The 15516-nt window shown below is 44.8% G+C and overlaps 1 protein-coding gene across 1 annotated transcript in view; it reads right to left on the bottom strand.

The window, feature by feature from the left end:
• The window catches only part of ano10b (anoctamin 10b), a 41019-nt gene extending 27619 nt beyond the window's left edge, over positions 1–13400 (bottom strand). The window contains exons 1-4 of the mRNA XM_078211038.1: positions 13200–13400; positions 10604–10769; positions 4685–4858; positions 4461–4595 (exon numbers count right to left, since the gene is read on the bottom strand). Coding sequence (XP_078067164.1) covers positions 4461–4595; positions 4685–4858; positions 10604–10748 — 454 coding nt within the window. The 5' untranslated portion in view covers positions 10749–10769; positions 13200–13400. The remainder of the gene's footprint in view (positions 1–4460; positions 4596–4684; positions 4859–10603; positions 10770–13199) is intronic.
• Positions 13401–15516: the final 2116 nt, after the last annotated feature.

Raw genomic sequence — 15516 nt, 5'->3', positions numbered from 1 at the left:
TTGACCGTATTATGTGGGACATGAGATACACATCGAGCAGACTGATATAGTTTCTTCCCTGAGAAACATAGTAAAACAGATGGGGTTTTTTACAACAATTTAGTAACCATCATCATTATCCGGGGTGGGATTTTCCAGTGCCGTCCACCCAGAGACTGAAAATTTCCACCTGACGTCAAAGGACCTTTTAACGGTCTGTCAAATTTTCCATCCCACCCATGACGATTCCCATGGCGGGTGGAACTAGAAAATAAAGTCTACTGACATATCTTGTCACAGTGGGATTTGAACTCACAATACAACAGGTTGCTAGTCCAGTACAATATCAACAAGGTTACCGTACCCATTTCTGGAGTACTGAAAGTTCAACACTCTTAATTGTAACACCTGGTTGCATTGGATAGACAGGATTCTCTGATCTCACAGGTCCCCCACCACTATCAGCAAGAATGGAGAATTTGGCGCTCAGCGGGGTTCGATTCCTGGCTTGGTCACTGTCTATATGGAGTTTGCACATTCTCCCCATGTCTGCATGGGTTTCCTCCGGGTGTTCCATTCCTGCTGCAGGAACGGAGAATCCCAGCTGCGGACGAGGTCAGAGAATCAGCCGATATTTCTAAACTTTTAAGACAATCTTTAGTCTTGCAACCGTGACCAGTTTCATTTTCAAGGCTAACAGTCCAAGTTTTGTTATTCCTTTCCAGGAGATTATTCAGTATTGTCCTTCGCAGGACATTATTCTTCTCAAATAGTTTGATCGAAGTTGGTGGGGAAAAGGAATTGATTTGCATCAACTCCTATTTATTTTAATCTATGATTCTTTCTATAAAGAATGGTGACTCTGTGATCACACTTACTGTCTCGTTATCTTCCCACCAATCCTACTGCTGCTGCTACTGTGTTTAGGTCCTGGACCAGAAGCCCAAGTTACATTGTGAAGCCAGACCAGACCCCAACAACTTTTCCACTTTGGCATAAACGTGAGTCAAGGATACTTCCTTCCAGGAATGTTTCCATTGACAAATTAGGGATCTTTTTTAGTGAAACAAACTTTATTCAATAATACAGTTTAAATCTATCTCTAACAAATGAAACAACTTAACTGTTAACGGTTGAACAATATTTAAAAGTGAATTTATAGAATTATAGACTCCTACAATGCTGAAGGAGGTCATTCGGCCCATCGAGTCTGCACCAACCACAATCCCACCCAGGCCCTATCCCCATATTCCCATGCACATACCCTAGCTAGTTCCCCCTGACACTAAGGAGCAATTTAGCATGGCCAATCCACTTAACCCACACATCTTTGGTCTGTGAGAGGAAACCGAAGCACCCGGAGGAAATCCATGCAGACACGGGGAGAATGTGCAAACTCCACACAGACAGTGACCCAAGCTGGGAATCAAACCCGGGTCCCTGGCAGTGTGAGGCAGCAGTGCTAAACACTGTGCCACTGTGCCAGAAACAATGTTAATTTCTAATTTATCACTTTTTCAGTTCCAAATAAGCAACAGTCCTCTTATAGATTTAAAGGCCTCTTTAAACATAATTAGCAATCACAAATATACTTGCTATAATAAGTGTAGACAGCCTTGGAGCTTTCATAAAGGAAAATACTCCTAACCTCAAGTAGGTTTCAGCCTCAAACTGCAAAAACTGTGTTCTGCTGTCAACTCAGGACTGCACATGAACCATATCATCACATGACTTTGTCAATCACTCCAATCTGAGGAACATAAATAAACAAAAGTCCATTAACTCTATTTAACATGATCGCTTGTAAAGTTGAAATGAATAATTATCCTGCTCTCCCAAAATCTGAGTTGTATTTCCACCAGACATACTGACTGCCTGTACTATAAAGCTGAATTGTAAATAATATACATATATATGTTTTACCAAAAGCAATAGAACCAAGGCAAGCAAGTCGGACCTACAACCAATAGTTATAATGCATTTACGATCTCAGGCTGGCATCTGCAAAGTGCACTTTCGCTAAGATAGGTTGAAGTGATGCTACCAGTGCTCCTTACTGCTGTTTGAAATGAAGGCCAGTGATAGAAGAGGACTGGGCTTGTGTGTTTGGATGCCTGTGCACTCCTACCCAAGAGTGTCATTCTTAACATTGGGAGTCAGAAAGTGGAAGCATTTGCAAGATCACATGATAATTGCTGATGTAGTAACTCTTCTGGGCATCTCAATTCACCCATGTAGAATGATCCTACACTTGCCCCTTTTATTCTTTTTCTCCTTCAGCAATACCTTCCTAATGGGTATGATTGCCCACCTAAAAAACTCTGTGTTATTGGTCATGGGTTCTGTGGGTCATTGCCTGGCTGGTAAGTCTGATCCTTAAGTCGCATCTCTGACCGTACCCTTGACAGGTGTTTCCAGGAGATGAGTTGAGTCCTTGGACTTGAGATTGTTGGTATTCCTTTCTCAAGCTCCTTTTCTGGACCTCCTCTTGCCGTCGGGTGCCTCGAAGAATTGTGTCCTTTAATCAAGAGGTTCCTTCAAGTAGGTCTCTTCTGAGCAAGGGTCTCCAGCATTCCATTGGTTCCAGGGTTCTAGTCCTGTTATGATATTGTGCCTTTAAGACATGTATTTGGCCATTTTTTTTGTGAAGAAGATCTTAAGATTCAACTCTGTTTAAACTGTGCTGATTTATCTGCAACCAGCATGCAGAAAAGCAATTGCTCCTAATTATTGGGGTGTTTTCTTAATCTGAGTTAATGCAGTTTTTTTTGGCTTGTCTCCTGGGGGTCAGAATAGGGTTTAATTACAAACAAAATGGCACAAATACATTTCTTAAAGGCACAGTATCATAACAGGACCAGAACTCTGAAACCAACCGAACTCTGGAGACCCTGGCTCAGAAGAGACCTACTTGAAGGAACCTCTTGATTAAAGGACACAATTCTTCAAGGGCACCCAACGGCAAGAGGAGATCCAGAAAAGGAGCCTGAGAAAGGAACACCAACAATCTCAAGTCCAAGGACTCAACTCATCTCCTGGAAACACCTGTCAAGTGTACGGTCAGAGATGCGACTTAAGGATCAGACTCATCAGCCAGGCAATGACCCACAGAACCCATGACCAATAACACAGAGTTTCTTAGGTGGGAAATCATACCCGTTAGTAAGTCATTTTATTGACCCAGGAGACCTGGGGTGAAACATCTTATGCTCACACTAATGACAAAATCAAAAACAGTTGGAGTCCAGGCCAACTTCATAATATACCCTTGGAGTTTCTGCTCTGGTCCCTAACAGTAGCCAGCGTTATTATAGATGTGCATTCCACTGCAGATCATTCTTCCTGTAAAGAAAAACTTCCTGCTCTCAATATTAAAGTTTCTTTTTACTAGTTTGTGCCTGAGATTCCTCGATCAGTTGGGATTTAATTCAGATATATGTTTTCCATACCATTTACAACCACAATAGGATTGTCTTTCACATGTCTCCTGGAGAGGCTGAAAAGTGAGGCTGGAAAGCTCAAGGTGCTCCAGTATTTCTGTGGTACTCTAAGACCTCTAGGGGCTAGGTTTTAGCCCCGTCAAGGACAGGAATGGAGACGGACAGATGGGTAGGTATCAGGTTGCACACCGATGGCCTGCCTGGTGTTTTCCTGTCTCCATCCCAGCACTGGGTCATGTTCCCTGGGGCAGGTGTGAGGGGTGGTCAGCAGCACTACCTGCTCACAAGTGGAGAGGGTGGTGCAACCAATTCATAGAATCATAGAATCCCTACAGTACAGAAGGAGGCCATTCAGCCCATCGAGTCAGTACCAACCACAATCCAACCCAGGCCTTATTCCCATAATCCTCATTTCCCCTGCTAATCCCCCTGACACTAGGGTCAATTTAGCATGGCCAATCGGCCTAACCCACACATCTTTGGATTACGGGAGGAAGCTGGAGCACCCGGAGAAAACCCACACAGACAAGGGGCTGGAACTGAACCTGGGTCCCTGGCGCTGTGAGGCAACGGTGCTAACCACTGTGCCACCGTGCTGGTCATTTCACTGAACATATATCTGAATTAAATCACAATTGATCGAGGAATCTCAGGTACAAACTAGTAAAAAAAATTAACAAAGCTTATAGCTACTTAAGGCCAATTGTCAGGATTTTCCAGTCAGCCTCCTGGTTTCTTGTCTCACAGGCAGTAGGGAATACTTTAGCTGCCTTGTCTCGAATTGAGAGTGACACAAAACACATGTTACTTTGTTGTATGGGCACTGCCCTGCTGGTCATTTCACTGGTGGGTTACATTGTGTGATTACACCACTGTGCAAATGAAAATTGCATTGCATGGATCACTGTTATGTTTCCAATACTTGTCTTGCCTGTCTAACTTGCATAAAAAGGAAATAATCTTGATATTTCTCATATTTTAAGGTGTAAAAGGACTAGTGTTGGTTTGCCACTCTTTCACAATCTACTGACAGGAACTTACAAACTGCTTCTCCTGGATAGAGGGTTTGAGTGGGATATCCTGGAATATATTTCTCATCTACCACCTTTATATTCTCCAGCATGCGCAGAATGATGAACTGCCGCTCAGCGAGTGTCAAGAATTCATTTATGTTATCTAGAAAGAAAACACAAGGATTGGACTAGTTATACATGTTCGCAAAACAAGGAAATTTGAGGTGATTTTTCTTTGATTGCATTCCACACCTGAGTTTTGAAAATTTTTCCTATCCCTGTAGGAAAATGAGATCATGGACCCGTCTTTGTACAGCTTATAAAATCCCAGAAGCTCAGCTGCCCTGAGGAGAACATGTCGAGATGCAGAAACAAGAAGCATGTTGCCTTCATCATCTTCACCGGGATGGACCATGAGTTCAGCACCTGCACGAAGAGGAAGGAATTGGCTTTTAAAAATCACAGATTGGGTCAAATGAATCATAGAATCATAGAAACCCTACAGTGCAGAAGGAGGCCATTCGGCCCATCGAGTCTGCACCGACCACAATCCCACCCAGGCCCTACCCCCACATATTTTACCTGCTAATCCCTCTAACCTACGCATCCCAGGACTCTAAGGGGCAATTTTTTTAACCTGGCCAATCAACCTAACCTGCACATCTTTGGACTGTGGGAGGAAACCGGAGCACCCGGAGGAAACCCACGCAGACACGAGGAGAATGTGCAAACTCCACACAGACAGTGACCCAAGCCGGGAATCGAACCCAGGACCCTGGAGCTGTGAAGCAGCAGTGCTAACCACCGTGTTACCAGCCTTGGTCCAGTTGATCTCATTCCTCTGGAATACTAAGCCTATAAGTTACCCATGTAGCATCTGGGCAAGCAGATAGCAAATTGACAGTGAGAAATGAAGGGAATTAGAGAGGCAAAGTAGAGTGACACAAGGAGACCAATATATATGATACACATGTCTCCATAAAGTGTTTGATAAAAGAAGAAAAAAATTAACGATTGAGGTACTGACGGGGAAAACAGAGTGAGAAAGGAACGGAGTTAACAGAGATTGAGAACTAAAGAATGAAAGAAAGATATAGCTGGAAAAAGAGAGGAAAGAGAAGGGTAACAACTGAAAAACAAATAAAAAGTGCGATAATTTAAAAAGTGCAAGGTGACTGAACAGATCCTGTGAGAAATGTTTGAAAGAGAGGTGCGTTAGAGAACAAAATACAGAAATAAAAGAGAGAACAAAATAAAGAAGGTATCTAGAAGAGGAAAATAAAGATTTACAAAGGAAAGGAAAATTCAGAGAGCCCCAGAGGCACAGTTGAATGTGATGAAGCAAAAGGTACAATGTGTAAACGATCAGAGTGGAACCTTTAGATAAAGATGAAAAGCAGAGTAACCACAAGCACAAAGTAAAAGACCACAAGAGAAGGTTGAGGAAGAGGACAAAGAGAAAATTTGACATGGAAATGAAATGAAGAAAATGCATAATTCAAAATTACCAAGGCACTGGGGGGCCATAGTCTCTCACTGTACTTGTGATGGACAAGGAAATAGACAAGTTGCAAAAACAAAGTTTTGGATTGGGGGAGAGTGGAATTTAGTAAAATAAGACAGGATCTGGCCAAGGAACAGCTACTAATGGGAAAATGTACAGAAGAGCAGTGGGGACATTCGAAAAGGAAATGGGGAGGGTACAAGCCCAGCATGTTCCCTCTGTGGTGAAAGGAAGGAGACACAAGCCAAGAGAACCAGGGATGACCAGAGATATTCAGGATACGATGAGATGGAAAAGAAAGGCTTTTAATAAGACATAGGAGCAGAATTAGGCCACTCGGCCCATCGAGTCTGCTCCGCCATTTAATCATAGCTGATTTTTTTTTCTCATCCCCATTCTCCAGCCTTTTCCCCATAACCTCTGATCCCCTCATCAATCAAGAACCTATCTATCTGTCTTAAAGACTCTCAATAACCTGGTCTCCACAGCCTTCTGCAGCAAAGAGTTCCACAGATTCACCACTCTCTGTCTGAAGAAATTCTTCCTCATCTCCATTTTAAAGGATCGTCCCTTTAGCCTGAGGTTGTGCCCTCTGGTTCTAGTTTTTCCTACTAGTGGAAACATCCTCTCTGCATCCACTCTATCCAGGCCTTGCAGTATCCTTTAAGTTTCAATAAGATCCCCCCTCATCCTTCTAAACTCCAACGAGTACAGACCCAGAGTCCTCAACCGTTCCTCATATGACAAGCTCTTCATTCCAGGAATCATTCTTGTGAACCTCCTCTGGACCCTTTCCAAGGCCAGCACATCCTTCCTTAGATATGGAGCCCAAAACTGCTCACAATACTCCAAATGGAGTCTGAGCAGAGTCTATACAACCTCAGAAGTGCATCCCCGCTCTTGTATTCTAGCCCTCTCGACATGAATGCTAACATTGCATTTGCCTTCCTAACTGCTGACTGAACCTGTATGTTAACCTTAAGAGAATCTTGAACAATGATTCCCAAGTCCCTTTGTGTTTCTGATTTCCTAAGCATTTTCCTCACATTCCACAAGTACTAGGGGAAAAGAATCAGCAGAGGCATTAGTGAAGTATGCCGGGTGGAGCTCAAGAAAACAATTAGTAAAGCAAAGAGGGGATACAAGAAAGCCCTGGCTGGTAAAAGGGAAAATCCAGGTGACCTGATTGAACATAGAACAGTACAGCACAGAACAGGCCCTTCGGCCCACAATGTTGTGCCAAGCTTTATCTGAAACCAAGATCAAGCTATCCCACTCCCTATCATCCTGGTGTGCTCCATGTGCCTATCCAATAACCGCTTAAATGTTCCTAAAGTGTCTGACTCCACTATCACTGCAGGCAGTCCATTCCACACCCCAACCACTCTCTGTGCAAAGAACCTACCTCTGATATCCTTCCTGTATCTCCCACCACGAACCCTATAGTTATGCCCCCTCGTAATAGCTCCATCCACCCGAGGAAATAGTCTTTGAACGGTCACTCTATCTATCCCCTTCATCATTTTATAAACCTCTATTAAGTCTCCCCTCAGCCTCCTCCGCTCCAGAGAGAACAGCCCTAGCTCCCTCAACCTTTCCTCATAAGAACTACCCTCCAAACCAGGCAGCATCCTGGTAAATCTCCTCTGCACTCTTTCCAGTGCTTCCACATCCTTCTTATAGTGAGGTGACCAGAACTGCACACAATATTCCAAATGTGGTCTCACCAAGGTCCTGTACAGTTGCAGCATAACCCCACGGCTCTTAAACTCCTACCCCCTGTTAATAAAACCTAACACACTATTGGCCTTCTTCACAGCTCTATCCACTTGAGTGGCAACCTTTAGAGATCTGTGGATATGGATCCCAAGATCTCTCTGTTCCTCCACAGTCTTCAGAACCCTACCTTTGACCCTGTAATCCACATTTAAATTAGTCCTACCAAAATGAATCACCTCACATTTATCCGGGTTAAACTCCATTTGCCATTTTTCAGCCCAGCTTTGCATCCTATCTATGTCTCTTTGCAGCCTACAACAGCCTTCCACCTCATCTACTATTCCACCAATCTTGGTGTCATCAGCAAATTTACTGATCCACCCTTCTGCCCCCTCCTCTAAGTCATTAATAAAAATCACAAAGAGCAGAGGACCAAGCACTGATCCCTGCGGCACTCCGCTAGCAACCTGCCTCCAATCCGAAAATTTTCCATCCACCACCACCCTCTGTCTTCGATCAGACAGCCAGTTACCTATCCAATCGGCCAACTTTCCCTCTATCCCACACCTCCTCACTTTCATCATAAGCCGACCATGGGGGATCTTATCAAACGCCTTACTAAAATCCATGTATATGACATCAACTGCCCTACCTTCATCAACACACTTAGTTACCTCCTCAAAAAATTCTATCAAATTTGTGAGGCACGACTTGCCCTTCACGAATCCGTGCTGACTATCCCGGATTAATCCGCATCTTTCTAAATGGTCGTAAATCCCATCTCTAAGGACCTTTTCCATCAATTTACCAACCACCGAAGTAAGACTAACCGGTCTATAATTACCAGGGTCATTTCTATTCCCTTTCTTAAACAGAGGAACAACATTCGCCATTCTCCAGTCCTCTGGCACCATCCCTGTGGACAGCGAGGACCCAAAGATCAAAGCCAAAGGCTCTGCAATCTCATCCCTTGCCTCCCAAAGAATCCTAGGATACATTTCATCAGGCCCAGGGGACTTATCGACCTTCAGTTTATTCAAAACTGCCAGGACATCCTCCCTCCGAACATCTATTTCCTCCAACCTATTAGCCTGTAACACCTTCTCTTCCTCAAAAACATGGCCCCTCTCCTTGGTGAACACTGAAGAAAAGTATTCATTCATCACCTCGCCTATCTCTACTGACTCCATACACAAGTTCCCACTACTGTCCTTGACCGGCCCTAACCTCACCCTGGTCATTCTTTTATTCCTCACAAAAGAGTAAAAAGCGTTGGGGTTTTCCTTGATCCGACCCGCCAAGGACTTCTCGTGTCCCCTCCTAGCTCTCCTAAGCCCCTTTTGATTGAGATGTACAAGATTATGAGAGACATGGTCAGAGTGGATAGGGAGCAGCTATTCCCCTTGGCTGAAGGGGACACAGGTCCAAGGTGAGGGGCACGAGGTTTGGGGATGTGAGGAAAAGCCTTTTTACCCAGAGGGTGATGACAGTCTGGAATGCGCTGCCTGGGACGGTGATAGAGGCAAGTTGTCTCACGTCCTTTAATAAGTATCTGGATAAGCACTTGGCACATCATAACATTCAAGGCTATGGGCAAAGTGGTGGTAAATGGGACTAGGTGGGAGTTCAGGTGTTTCTTGCGTGTCGGTGCAGACTCAATGGGCCGAGGGGCCTCTTGTACTGGACAAAAGAACAAAGAACAAAGAACAGTACAGCACAGGAACAGGCCCTTCGGCCCTCTAAGCCCGCGCCGCTCCCTGGTCCAAACTAGACCATTCTTTTGTATCCCTTCATTCCCACTCCATTCATGTGGCTATCTAGATAAGTCTTAAACGTTCCCAGTGTGTCCGCCTCCACCACCTTGCCCGGCAGCGCATTCCAGGCCCTCACCATCCTCTGTGTAAAATATGTCCCCCTGATATCTGTGTTAAACCTCCCCCCACCTCACCTTGAACCTATGACCCCTCGTGAACGTCACCACCGACCTGGGAAAAAGCTTCCCACCGTTCACCCTATCAATGCCTTTCATAATTTCATACACCTCTATTAGGTCACCCCTCATCCTCCGTCTTTCCAGTGAGAACAATCCCAGTTTACCCAATCTCTCCTCATAACTAAGCCCTTCCATACCAGGCAACATCCTGGTAAACCTCCTCTGCACTCTCTCTAAAGCCTCCACGTCCTTCTGGTAGTGTGGCGACCAGAACTGGGCGCAGTATTCCAAATGCGGCCGAACCAACGTTCTATACAACTGCAACATCAGACCCCAACTTTTATACTCTATGCCCCGTCCTATAAAGGCAAGCATACCATATGCCTTCTTCACTACCTTCTCCACCTGAGACGTCACCTTCAAGGATCTGTGGACTTGCACACCCAGGTCCCTCTGCGTATCTACACCCTTTATGGTTCTGCCATTTATTGTATAGCTCCCCCCTACGTTAGTTCTACCAAAATGCATCACATGTAGGGGGAGCTCCATTTATATTGGGTTTCCGCTGTTCCTAGGATTTACCAACGAGTCTTTGCAAGGGACAGAATGTCTCCTTACAAAGTGAATGGCAGGTGACCACTTCTCAAATTCCGTGCCTGATTATGGTAGGGAACCCAGTGTAGCAGTGATGACCAGTGTGCTAAGTGAGATGAGGTGCACCAAAATCCACAAGGACAGAGTTAGGCCTACCAGTGAAGACCAGTCTCAAAACCTCTGCCTGGACTGTTGGTGAGGGATAATTCAAAGGTTGATCCTGGATCAGGCCAATTAGGGCAATATCAGGGTCCATGGAGAAGGGGACTGCCAACCACGGAGACCCATGCAGATTCCCTTCTATTGGTCCAGCAAATTCAGATGGGGCTCAGTGCTGGAGGGAATAAATGGGCCCAATCCCCAGTTTAATTTTAGGATTAGTGTTTCTCTAAATCTGCGCATGGTCAATTAATCGACATACCACCCATTATCTTCTCTGTCTGGATTCGGTCCATTAGCCATTGTTTGGTTTCCATGTTGATGTTCTCAGTCAGCTCCAAAGCGACCAGAGGCTGAACTGCACTGAAAATACAACATTTACACGTAGGCCTGGTCCAAGACCCCATGACTGCTGGCTCCTGGAGTACCTGAAAAAGAACAGAGAGTACTCACCAACAAGAATTTATAATCATAAAATTAATTATCGACATGGTTCATACATTTTTTTTATTCACTCATGGGACATGGGTGTCACTGGCTGGCCAGCATTTATTGCCCATCCTTGGTTTCCTGAGGGCATTTGAGAATCAAGCACATTGCTGTGACTCTGGAGTCACATGTAGACCAGACAAGGACAACAGATTTCCTTCCCTAAAGGACATTATTGAACCAATCGGTTTTTCCAACAATTGACAATGGTTTTATAGTAATCAGTAAATTCTTAATTCCAGATTTTTTTTCTATTGAATTCAAATTCCACCACCTGCCATGGCAGGATTTGAACCCAGGTCCCCAGAACATTACCTGAGGTTCTGGTTTAATAGTCTAATGATAATGCCACTAGGCCATTGCCTCCCCATGAGTGGAACTGTTACCATTGGATGCTGTTTTAATGATAGGTAGGCTTCTGCTATTTTGGCTGTATTTGCTAAGTGAGGCTAACATTACTCATGTAAAATTTGACCCTAAGACTGACCCAATGAATAGTTGCAAGAGGCAGGGGGAAAGAGATTGCACTAATACAATTTGTCTTTGGTATTGTCTATTGATGTAACATTGCCTCTCCCCCCAACATCTTTAAGGAATTGACCTAATCTTTCTGCCTCCTTGAACCTGATGATAAATTGAATTAAAGACTACCAATGTAGCTGTCACTATGGTAATAAAGTAGCCTCAGGGGAGCTGTGTCATTTCTCATAACAAAGTGATGAATTATAGTTAAAAGTCTAAATCATTTACTACAACTGCCTGAGTGTCAGGTGCAGATAGATCAAGTACTCAATTAGCATTTGGTGTGGGGAAGATACATTACTCTGGCAGCATCATCCTGCCCTGCTGACAGGATGGGTGGAATCTTGTTGAAGTGTTGGGGGTCTTGTCTGCTGGCTGGAGAGACAGCAAGAGACCCACGTTACTTATTTTTGGGAGGATCAAGCCAATCGGGCAGTGAGGTCTTTATCAAGGGTGGCAAGTGGTTAGCACTGCTGCCTCACAGTGCCAGGGACCCGGGTTCCTGGTGGAGTTTGCACATTCTCCCTGTATCTGCATGGGTTTCCTCCGGGTGCTCCGGTTTCCTCCCACAGTCCAAAGATGTGCAGGTTCGGTGGATTGGCCGTGCTAAATCCACTTAGTGTCAGGTGGACTAGCAAGGGTAAATTTATGGGGTTATGGGGATAGGGCCTGGGTGGGACTCGATGGGCTGAATGGCCTTCTTCAGCATTCTAGGGATTCTATGATACCCCAGGGGCTGAGCAGTTGGCTGCACAGTTATCGCTGTTGTGCAGCTGGGTTAATACCAATGAGGCAGAATGAGGCCCTTGAATGCTCCTTAATTGGCCAGCCAAGAACCTCAATTGGCAGTGGGTGTGGGAAGATAGATCCTGGACCTTCCTGCCCAGAACTTAATTCTGGCAGAGATGGGAGGATGGCAGGAATACCTACCCTGGTAGGTATTCACCCCACCAAATTAAATGCTCTTCCCACCTCCAAGCTCACCACCATACGGAGCAGAAAATGGGTGGGCAAACCATTTACCCCTTCATGCCTTAGCCCTTGTATTTATACTATTGCAGAGTGCACAGGAGAATGCAGGATACTGTAGACTTTGACTTGCTCATTAGCTTTTCCTCCCTGCCCCCATCATTAGTCCACTTTGATCTTAAATTTAATGAGGAAGAAATCCTGAAGAAGAGAGGGATGGAACAGAATCTTCATCCGAAACTTGATAGGATAATATGTCATTAGTAGCCAGAATCCTGAACACTGGCCTCCTGTTATCTGGAATTGAATGGGGAATGCTAATCGGAAATACATCTGGTACATAGAAATGGTATTAGCATAGTTGTGGTGATTGTCTCTTTGAGGGCAACACAGCAGAGTAAGGGTCACATGGTCTGCATTGGTCTTAAAGTGACAATCACCACAATAGCCCATTGACAAGAAGAAGAAACAGGATCCTCCAATCACTGACAAGTGCAATACATCACACACTATGACCAGAATTCTCCTGCCGTTTGCGTCGGCAGGATTCCCCGTGCACCCTAGTCCACGGGTTTCCCGATGGCGTGGGATGATGTCAATGGGAATTCCCATTGACTCCGGTGGGACCAGAGAACCCCGCTGCTAACAAACAACGCGCCACCTCCTGCCAGCCGGAAACACGCGGCTGGAAGGCCAGAGAATTCAGCCCTACCCGGCTGTTACAAATATCAAATTGATGTTAGCTTGCTTGCAAATCTGTGGTAGAATACAACCTTCATTTGCTATAAATCCCTTTTAACTGAAAAGATAAATAAATATTAAGCAGGAAGTTGAATATTTGCATTATACCCTGCTGCCTCTGAACAACTGAGACTTACCCGTACACATGAGCATTTAAGGTCAAATCCTAATCTCAGCGCTGCAGGTTAGAGCCACGGTGCCCGGACTGTAGTTTGTGAGCCATCACTGCTGAAGTAGCTTCTTTCTTTATATCAGAGAGATGAAAAGTCACTTAAACCAACACCAACGAGTTTGACAGGATTCTTGGAATGTTGCCACTCTAAGAACCTCCTATCTTCCTGTCAGACTCCAGGATCTGTACAGAAACTAAACAAATAGTAGGAAAAAGTCAGAAGATTTAATTGAATACTGATTACAGCAAATGTCCTCAGCGTCACTGGGTACTTTTTAAACACCCTCTTGTCTCCTGCTGGGGCTGATTGTCTTACACACTCAATACAGGGACAACTGGCACCCGAATTCAACCAATCACTTCATCCAATAACACCTGGTTATTGGCTTAATTTAAAATGTCTGCTGTCAGGAAAAGTCTTCATGCCATTCATGACGCTGACTTGTCTAAACTGCACAGCTCTTGCTGTTTGGAAGCTTAGCTGTTAAGCAGGGTGTGGAAGCAAGGGAGTTAAATAACTATTTGCTGCCTTATCTTTGGGTCTTTTGTTTGCCAACCAATAGGGAGACAAATGAAATGAATACCTGTGAGGTAAGCAACCTCGCCCACAGTGGAAAAGGAAGAATTCTGCTCAACAGCCCAGGGGGTTTAGAAATAAATAAATAACTTTGTTTATTATCCTAACATTAAATCAGCTATCAAATAATTTATTAAGGTTATTATTTAACTCAGTCAAGCCCTTCAAATCAGAGGACAAAGTTTAATAACTTGAGTTAAAATGATTATTGTTCTCCACCATTTCCTCTGAGCTGCACGGTGGCACAGTGGTTAGCACTGCTGCCTCACAGCGCCAGGGAACCAGGTTCAATTCCGGCCTTGGGTCACTGTGTGGAGTTTGCACATTCTCCCCATGTCTGTGTGGGTTTCCTCCGGGTGCTCCAGTTTCCTCCCACACTCCAAAGATGTGCAGGTTAGATGGATTGGCCATGGTAAATTGGCACTTAGTGTCCCAGGATGTGTAGGTTAGGTGTATTAGCCATAATAATTGCACGAGATTATGGGGATGGGGTTGGAGGGGGCTGGTGGAAGGGGGGGGGGCCTGGATCCGATGATCTTTCAGAGAGTCCGTACAGCCTTGATGGGCCAAATGGCCTCTTTCCGCTTTGTAGGGATTCTATGATTCTATGGTAACTGAATGAGCCACATCCCACCATAAGGTCACAGCTCTCCTCTGTCACAGTTTACTGGGGATTGGATAGAATTTGACACCCCCTCCATCTCCACCACCCCTTCCCCCTCCCCACTGCCCCATATGCAGCACAATAACTAGCAGGCGTGGCAACAGGATATGAAAAACAGCCTCAGGCATGCACTGTTTCAGCTGAAGTAAGTTAATCAAATTCAAATGTGCTGAGGATTAATCCTACATATCCTGATTCAATTCAGACCGGGAATTCAATTAAAATTGTTTCTGGTTTAATTAGAAATGTTTATGCTTTCCTTTGGTTACCTCAATAAAATAATTCAACCCCATTCTTCAACAAGAACTATTGGGGCTAAAATTCAACAAAAGTGCTAACAGTGTGCATAGATCATTTTAACTTGCTGCGTGTCCTTTCTGGGACAGCACGGTGGCACAATGGTCAGCACTGCTGCCTCATAGCAGCAGGGACCTGGGTTCAATTCCCAGCTTGGGTCACTGTCTGTGTGGAGTTTGCACGTTCTCCCCATGTCTGCTTGGGTTTCCTCCGGGTGCTCCGGCTTCCTCCCACAGTCTAAAGATGTGCGGGTTAGGTGGATTGGCCATGCTAAATTGCCCCTTAGTGTCAGGGGGACTAGCTAGGGTAAATGCATGGGGTTATGGGGATAGGGCCTGGGTGGGATTGTGGTCGGTGCAGACTTGATGAGCCAAATGGCCTCCTTCTGCACTGTAGGGATTCTATGATTCCAGATCATTTGAATTTGCTGAGTGTCCTTTCTAAGATCACGTCAGTGATTGATTTCTTAAATAGTGAGGCATTGCAAGGGTCACATTCACTTCAATCTCTTCTCAATAACATTTTGTGTGTCATGCTCTGTCAGGAACGAGAGAGACTTTACAGCAACAAGTCAGCTCACAGTATTGGATGCCTGTCAATATGAGGGAGGATGTCATTGTAGAGAGAATAAGGCTGAGTTCATTTGACCTTGGGGATATGGACTCCGGTGTTAGTGCTGGAATGTGGCCAGCGTTCAGTATGACAGTAAAATCTTGTTCTCATTAGAGTTCTGTCAGCAGAGGC

This window comes from Mustelus asterias, chromosome 4 (assembly GCF_964213995.1).
Source record: "Mustelus asterias chromosome 4, sMusAst1.hap1.1, whole genome shotgun sequence".
Lineage (NCBI taxonomy): Eukaryota > Metazoa > Chordata > Chondrichthyes > Carcharhiniformes > Triakidae > Mustelus > Mustelus asterias.
The sequence above is the reverse complement of the archived record's forward strand: the minus strand, read 5'-3'. Positions and strand labels throughout refer to the sequence as shown.